Source organism: Phaethon lepturus, unplaced genomic scaffold, assembly GCF_000687285.1.
Source record: "Phaethon lepturus isolate BGI_N335 unplaced genomic scaffold, ASM68728v1 scaffold34974, whole genome shotgun sequence".
Taxonomy (NCBI): Eukaryota; Metazoa; Chordata; class Aves; order Phaethontiformes; family Phaethontidae; genus Phaethon; species Phaethon lepturus.
In genome coordinates, this window is record NW_010533126.1 from 2274 (window position 1) to 10929 (window position 8656).

Genomic DNA, 8656 nt, shown 5'->3' on the forward strand with positions numbered 1-8656 from the left:
CTATAGATACATAGTAATTTTTCTCATCTACAATAATATGGAGGTTGTATTGCAAGGCAAATCCAGGTATGTGTTCTGTACTATGCTGGATGATGCTTCTATCATTGGGGAAAAAACCCTCAAGTTATGCTAGAGGAGGTAATACCCCAAGAAGTACTCTAGGTCAGAGAATAAGCCAAACACCCCCTGGTTAAAAAAAAATAAAATTGTCTGTGAGTAAGATTATTCCATTATTGTTTACTGTAGAGAGTGCAATCCCTTCCATGTGTTTGTATAGTAATTTTTATATGCCTGTGCAAGCTCTTCCTGCATGAGGAAGTCTGCCTAAGCAGTTTTAAAGGTATATGTATGAAGCTAAGTTTGTTACATATTTGCTTGTTATTTATCTTCAAGTTTCAGCTTATCTTTTAGCTTGTAAACTTTGCATGCCAGATGCTGTCTTCTGTTCATTCTTGTATGCCACTCAGAACAAAGGACTTTAGATCTAGTCAGGGTTACTGCATTTACCAGAAGAAAAGTAATTTTTGTGGCAGGAGGACACTCACCTTGCTTGTTATGATAAAGATTCTTAGGGAATTTGTGTCTTTCTAATTGTAGATGAGAGCTTAGAAAACACTTGGTTGCACTGCTACAGGTTTTCTTATCTACAACTTTTACTTTGTATTTCTCTTACTTCTTTCCTTTTAAGGTATACACATTAAAACTCACAAAATACGCATGGGTAAATGCCATTTTATTACTCTCTCTGATGTAGTACTATCATTTACTTTGGTAAATTTACATCCCTGTTTAAAGTGCCTTAAAGCAATTAAAACTTAGTTTAAATTCAAGTATTGTAAAATGTACAGAGTATAAGCACACAAAAAAAGCTGCATAGTGAAAATACTGGAGCAGGCTAATACATTCAGGATGCCAAATACTTGAGTATTAACAACACCAGATCAGTATTAAAGTTAATGATAATTAGCCAACTTCATACAGTAGATACAGAACTGTGGGCGATATAAATGCATTGTTCTTACCATTAACAAAAGATAGAAGCGTAACTTAACACTGAAAGAATTTGTAGTATCAGTTTCTGTAACACATGCCGTAAGTAATAAGGCAAATACTGACACCTGAATTAACCTTGTACATGCTGCTGTGAATCCAGCAAATACGGTATGTGGTTTTTCTAGATTCTGAGCCCCTGCAATCCCAGTGCTTTTGGTGAGAGTTTGTGACATCCATGCCTCTTAAAAATCCTCATGAACAGTCATTCTTAATACAATTTTGTTTGAATTTTTGTTTGAAATTTGTCTCCTAATGTTATGAATAGGTATGTCTGAGGTTTTATTTCTGTTTTTTCTGTGTACAAATGCAAGATCATCTACTGTACTTTGTCTTTGCCCATAGCTATTTTCAGTAGCAGTGGGGGATACTTAACAGGCATGGTAGAATATTACTTTGGATACGTAGCCCTTATTTTGTCCATTTCATTTGAAGGAGTAATAGTGGTACCCTGGCATGACAGTGACTTGTTATATGTACTAGATCAAAAGCATTATTTACCTATAATATTTGTCTCATGAGGAATTTGTGAAGATATTTTAATTCGTACTGTTGTAATAAACAAAATTAAATACCAGCATTAAAATGGTTGGCTGACTCCTTACATTGGAACAATTGAAGAGTAAAATTTTACTTGCTATGGCTAAGAAAGTTGTAGTACAGATATGTGTGGACACATAAGAGAATGATTTTCAGTGGAAATTACCACTTCAAAATCAGTCGCACAGTATGGCTAAAATATTATTGATTTGTAACAACACTTTTCCAAATGTGTGTATAATTATGTAAGGGAAAGACATTTTTGGTCAGTTGTTGCCTAAAAAAATTAATTAAAAAATACCAGCCACTTTTAGAAGAAAATTCTTTGTTAATTTTTTAATGTATTTTAAGAGCATCTTCATACGTAGTTTTTGCTGTTAGAAACTGTTATTTTAAAATATATTTCAAGAAGTATGACAGTTGTGATTTAAGTTATTACAAGGATTCATCAGTCATTATGTGTATGCAATATTGAATAATTAAGAGAATGAAATACGCATTTCGCATTTCCAGAAAGAGAAAACAAGTTCTCTTTTACAAAGGCAGAATATGTCAAAGTATAAAGTTACAGTTTAATTTTTGTAATATTTGGTGAAATTCTACAAAACAACAACAATAATGAGAAAATTGAAGGGCTGCACCCAGAGTATAAAACTAGTAGAAGCTAGGTTTCTTGGAATCTTAACTCCCTTGCGCTTCTCCCTTTCTTTTAAAAACTTGTATGTTTTTAGAATACTAATCAAAGTACTTAATAAGATTTTGTAGTTGTAGCAAGATAGGAGGCTGTGTAAGTCCATCTGCAGTTTATTTCCAGAGCACGTTGGAGATGAACTTTGGGTTAATTTGCTGTAGGTTAAGATTTGATAGAAGGAATACTGCAAGATCTCCTCATTACCAGCCTGACTTCAATGTCGGGAAGAGTTTTCTTTTTAGTGTGTAAACATCCTTCATCCGTTGCTGCTAGGTGGAGATCAAAGCGCAATGAAACTGATTTTTTCCTTAAGCGAGGGTTGTCCTTAAAGAAAGAGCCTTCCCATTCTTTAATAACTTCATCCACTTTTTCTGTCCTGAAACAATAAAGCAAATGTATTTATGATCCTTCAGGCAGTAAGAAGTATCTCTCTTCAGGACTGCTTTTGAAATGTAGAGAGAAATTGCGTAATAAAGTGTCAAGTTATTTTAAAGGGGTACTAAGACACTAGAATTCTCTCCTCTTCCACAGGTTCATGCCCCAGAAAAGCTAAATAAAGGGTGACGGTTCATTATATTCTTGGTTTTGTACTTTCAAGTAGACATGGATACAAAACCACTGCTCCAAACACAGCAGGCAGTTTGTTTCCAAGGAGAAAGTTTGGAATCCAAGCTCAAAAACTTCACAAGAAACCTCTGTACTATAGTGGGCAGGACAGAATTCTTGCATCTGAAAGCCTTCAAAATAGCGAGGAGAAAAACCTAGTTCAGATCCAAACCTCAGAATGTCAATCTACATTACATTAAAAAAGAAAAAAAGGGCAGAAGTAAAATATAGAGAATTAAAACCCTAGCTGATTTAGTAATATTTAGGTACCCAAATCCTATTGATTTAATCCTCTGAGTCAGGATCCAGACATGAAAGTCTGACCTGAGCTTTACTCAGGTAAACTTTACCCAGTCAAGCAGCCCCATTCAAATCTGACAGACTGTCTAAGATGAACAAAGCTCATGTATGAAAATAGGCTTCAGATATGGAATGTGTATGGTGGACCATATGATAGCATTAATTTTTAATAGAATTTCTACATGTTTTCAACAGCTGATTACAGTTAAGCATTAGTGACATGGTATACAACAGTTTATTTTAAATGTAATGTTAAATACTAGTTTACAAAAGAGCTTGAAGAGCAGCAGAAGAAAAATATGAGGCAATCCAATACTATTAATTTAAGGTGAATAATATGTACTAACAGACTTTCGCATGCCCACTTAGGAGCCAAGCTTTCTGTTCCCTGTTTGGTAATTTAAAAATGAAGGAATTTCCAAATAGCAAGTTAGAGCAGCCAAGCCTGAATTTATGTGCATAAATATGCCCCAGAGGGACTTCTCAAACATGGTATGGGCTCTTCTGCTTTCAGCCTTAATGAAATGAATTATTCATAGTTTCATTCTTAACAGAAATAGAAATTACAAATCAGAAGCATCATCATGGTATTGTTAGCCTACAAAGTAAATGCTAATAAAAATAGCTTTAAAATTTAATGTATTGTTAAAACATGTCATTCAATGTAACTTGAAGAACTATGCTGTTATTCTGGAGCTTCTTGGCTGTACGGGTATGATATAACAGATACTAAATAAAGAAAAGCTCAAAGCTACTGAAATGTAATGCCCGTCATTTACTTCCAATTGTTATTTTCTTAAATTGATGTTTATCTTACTGTACAGTGCCGTGAGCTTCAGCGCTTTCCTTCATAACATTTCCATCTAGAATTGCTTGTTTTGTCATCAGTTCCACCTTCTCAACTTCATGCTTCTTTACACCATCTGTAAAAGAAAATGCAGATATACTAGGTGTGCAGAAGAGTAAGGTCAGGACACAGGACCTAGAGGTGTTTTTCCTGCTGCTGCATTGGAAGAAGATCCTTTTGTCATATCCAGTAATTTGTCAGTAGTTAGGAACCTCCTTTAGGGCCACAATTCCTTACGGGGAAAGTGTCTGAAAACTCACTTGAAGGCAGTGTAAATGCAATCTTGCTAGTGGTAGGCTTTTGTTCGTCTTTCTGGTCAGGTACAGAGCAACGAAACCTGCAAAGATAAAAATTATTAGTCATCTAATAATACTGAATTACTTTAATCCAAAACTTGTCTTAAGAACAGCTATGAAAAATTTAAAAATATGAGAACCATGAGAAGTTCTGTTTGATTGTAGTAACTATTTGTTAGGATTTCTCATTCTGTATATAGAAATGAAGAAAGTTACTGAAAATGTCTGTGCAATTTCATCATTATGACAGGTTTTAGTCAGTTTGATGTGTACCAGGAAGACCTATTTAATTTTCTTAATACTGAATTGTGTGTATTTTCACAGAGTTAGAAGCATGAAATCTGAAACAGACTCCTGTCTGGAATCTTCTCACACAAATGTGTGAGGTTCCTGGACTGAAACCCGCCATTTTCTGTAGAAAGGGACGCAATGTTCCACTGAAAGACTTCAGAATCGCATGCCTCGTTTTGTTAAGATACCAGGGCTGAGTGCAACTTGTGGTATTTTGCCCTTTCCTTACCCTCCTTGTTGTTTACATTTGTATAGCTGCCCTCTCATGTCTACATTTCAAAATCCCGGTGTTTGTGTACTGGGGAAGGGGCAGACGTGAAGAGTTACAACCAAAGTCAAATGCCACTGGAAGGCTTGTTCTTGGATAGCACCCTCATGTGTCCCTTAACACTGTGGATGACATGGAGTACTGTGAACTCCACATGCAAATGGACATCCGTCATCTGATGAGACGAGAACTCCTCTCCCAGAACTTCACGTGTGCGGCCTTGCTTCATCAGCGGTCTGAGACAAACAGAACCCATGGCAAGCAGCTAAGGGGTTACAAAGTCTGCGTCGACATACAGTGCCTTGAGTGAAGATGCAGTAAGTGTGCTATTATCTGCAATGCATCGTGGAGATACTCAACTCCAGAAAGTGCAGGGTCAGTGAAGTTATGTTACAATGAGACCGCTTCTAAGCATTTTATACTGTAATTTTTTAATGATTGGTTCATGTATTTACAATTCTGATGACTACTTTGATGAGAAGTTCTGAAATGGAAGATAAATTTGAGTACTTTTTCCTCTAACAATAAGTACCTGTTCTCTTCCTGCTCAAGCAGACTGCGATATGTTGCTATCTCCTCCTCCAGTTTCATCCTGGTGTTCAGGAGAATTTCGTGCTCTTGAAGCTGTTTCTCAATACCTCTTCTCACTTCCAGTAGCTCTTTCTCTAAGCATTCAATCTCAGCTTCTAAATGTTGTAGTTGCATGTGGTACTGCTGCTCTGTGGCACGCAACGAACATTCCAAACCCTTTTCCTGTGAAATTTAACTCATATTTTAGGATTTGGAAAGTATAGGTATAAAGATACTATATGTACTTTTCATTATCAATCTGTGTATTTTTATATCAGTTATTTTAAGAATATTATTTAGAAACAGGAGTAAATCTTTCAAGATAATACTTCTGATGAGAAATTTTCCAGTAAAATCTGTAATAATTTAAGGTAAGATAAAAAATGTAGCCTTCTGTTGTACTGGCAATCCACTACCATTGGTTTTACAGGTCTCTGATTTTACCTGCATGGTTAAAACGATATCCAGCTCAGTCCTGTATGAAAATTGAGTGGCCTTGGCCTGTGTGCTCTTGTAGCTGATCTATATTACTGAATTCAGTAAATTGCTGTCATATTTTATCATGAATGTATTGATAAATTTGTTCCACACATTCAAAAAAAGTTATAAACCTGATGTGAATTGGTTAGGCAGAATGACCAGGAACTTGATGAGGGAGTAATCATGCAAATTCATGCTTGGCAGGTGTGAAAACATGAAAACACATGTATATTGAATGGCAGATCCTGAATCAAAATGTGATACTCTTAAATGGGAGCAAATGACTGGGTTATTGCTTGTTGGTTAGGGCTCTGTGTGATGAGCTGAAAGTGCACCGCAAAGCTAGCATTTCTGTGTGCGGGTTGCATCTCTGCTGTACAGTGCATGTGATTGTTACTTGAACTGAGTTGTGGAATAGTTTACATCAGGAAAAAGATTTGGTTTTTTCCAGGAGATTTCAAGTTTCATTTTATGATGCTTACCACAGCGTGGAGAGACTCAATTTCTGTCTGCATATGGTGCCACTGCCGTCTCGCTTCACAGAGTTCTGCTCTGGCTGCCTTTAATGCTTCTGCATCTTTGTCCATTCTTTTAATTGTAGCTTCTTCTAACTACAGGGGATATAAAAAAGATAACAATATTTTAAAATATATTCAAATAATGAAAATAAAATAGATATATAAAAATAGCTAGTTGGAATTTTTTGAGTCATATAAATTTGTTAAAGCTAACAGTGATAAGCTAGTATTTTATGCACTGTGTAGATGGGAAGCCATTATCCTGCTGTGTTTGATGGGAAGTAGTTGGCCACCTCTTTATTCCCAACGTATTTGTTGTAGAGGAATTCCCATTCAAATTAACCAGTTGTCTTGAGACCTTATTCACTTCTAGAGTAAATGGGCTTAACTTCATGGCAGTTAGAGGAATTGCACTCATTTCAAGCTTCCATGTTTGAATGAGGTTCTTTGTTTTTAATGCATTTTTGATTTCTCAGAACAGCTTTATAGAGAGGAAGCACTTTTGAGTGGTTCCATGAATGTATCACAATTGACAATTGTAATTATGGTTTTGCCTGATCTAGTCATTGACTAGATTTCAGATTGTTATTTGAGAGCAAGTACCTCCGTTCATTTAAATATTAATAGCATCTTTATAAAAATCTACAACTTTTCCTTGTCCTCTAAGAACAGTTTATTTAAGATTTACCTATCACAGGAAGGAAAAATTTGCCATGATCTCCCGAGTGTATGCTGTCACCCATGTTAAATGTGATGATTCACAAGTGAAGTGCCTGTTCTAAGCCTAATCCTGATCTAAAAATATTATTTGAGATAATTTACCATCCTTAAGGCTGAAGTTTATTCTTAGGAAAAAAGTAAATAGTCAAACAAGCACTGTATTGTGCTTGCAAGAAAATTTTGGTTTTTTCTTTTTTTTTTATCCTATTAAAAGTAGGTTTTTTAAGCCAACCCTGAGTATGTGTGGGGTCATTTTAGATTTGAGCTCATCTTTGATTTTGATAATATGTTAATGCATTTAACTTCCAGAATGATTGTTTTGCTTATGAAAGTTATTTTTCCTTTTTGATTCTGAGTTTTACTTCAAGTGGTGAAGATGCCATAAACATTTGAAACCATACATCTTCGTTTGCGTATTTTACTGCTTTATGTAGGTTCTTACGATTGCCATCAACTCTAAGGAAATAAACTCTTTAATTCAGGTCTTAGGAAGCAAGTAAAATAAGTTTCTTTTTTTTCCCCCTGTAACATACTGACCTACTGTAATTTTACCGTGCCATCATTTTGGTGAAAAATCTGGATTTGGCTAATCCATAAGTGAATACTCAATATTCTTTGCTTATCCTTTTTTGCCTGGGTACTGCAGAATTTATGTGACAAGATCATATCAATACACATGGCTGCTTTGTGCCAAACACAAATATAAACTTGGTTTAACTATCTAGTTTGTAGCTGCTGTGTGTCATTGGATTACTGGGGAGATCAGCCAGATCACAGCAGTAGTCTGGCCTGTGGTTAAAAACCCTCCAGAATTTCTGCAATACCCAAGAAATACAACAGGGTGATACAATACCTAATTTTCACCCTGAATTTCTTGGCATTTGATGGCTGAAAATTATTTTGCCATTTTATTTCAGAGTTCAGTTGGGTTCTAGAGATGGTTTGTATGTAAATCCATAATAGAGGCATTGTATGTTGGTAACATTTAATCAATCTGTATGAAAGGACAATTTATATTTGCTGAAGAGCATGACACAGTTTTACTGTGAACAATATAAAACAGTTCCTGAAAAGGCACCGTTTCCTTTAATATATGCTGAAAATGGTAAAGCTTTCTGTATATAAATGGATTCTTTACATTGCCTTTGATTTTCAAGATTTTTTTCCACTGGTATAACTAAATGGTGCTAGAGGTTACCATGTCACAGCATAGGTCATGGTTTTTTAAATCACAACGATACCACTACTGCAGGTACAGAAAAACATCCAGATGAGTTACGCAGCGTTCTTTTAGAGTGAATTCCATACCCTAAACAAAAGCCATTTCCGTTATCTGCTAGTTTACCGCTTGCTGCAGTAAACTCAAAAGCCCTTCCCCAGTAATAAGCTGCATCGGCACGGGAATACTGTACCTCGTAGAGGCGGGGGGAGGGATTGCACGGACAGGGCTCGTCTTCCTCTGGAAGGCGTCTGCCTGTC

General features: G+C 35.8%; 1 protein-coding gene across 1 annotated transcript; it reads right to left on the reverse strand.

Moving 5' to 3' along the window:
• Positions 1-2443: 2443 nt before the first annotated feature.
• KRT222 (keratin 222) lies at positions 2444-8570 on the reverse strand. The gene is made up of 6 exons (XM_010285085.1): positions 8523-8570; positions 6422-6550; positions 5422-5642; positions 4295-4371; positions 4005-4110; positions 2444-2657 (listed from the first exon to the last, which is right to left on the reverse strand). Exons 1-6 carry the CDS (start codon positions 8568-8570, stop codon positions 2444-2446), a joined length of 795 nt encoding a protein of 264 aa, XP_010283387.1.
• Positions 8571-8656: the final 86 nt, after the last annotated feature.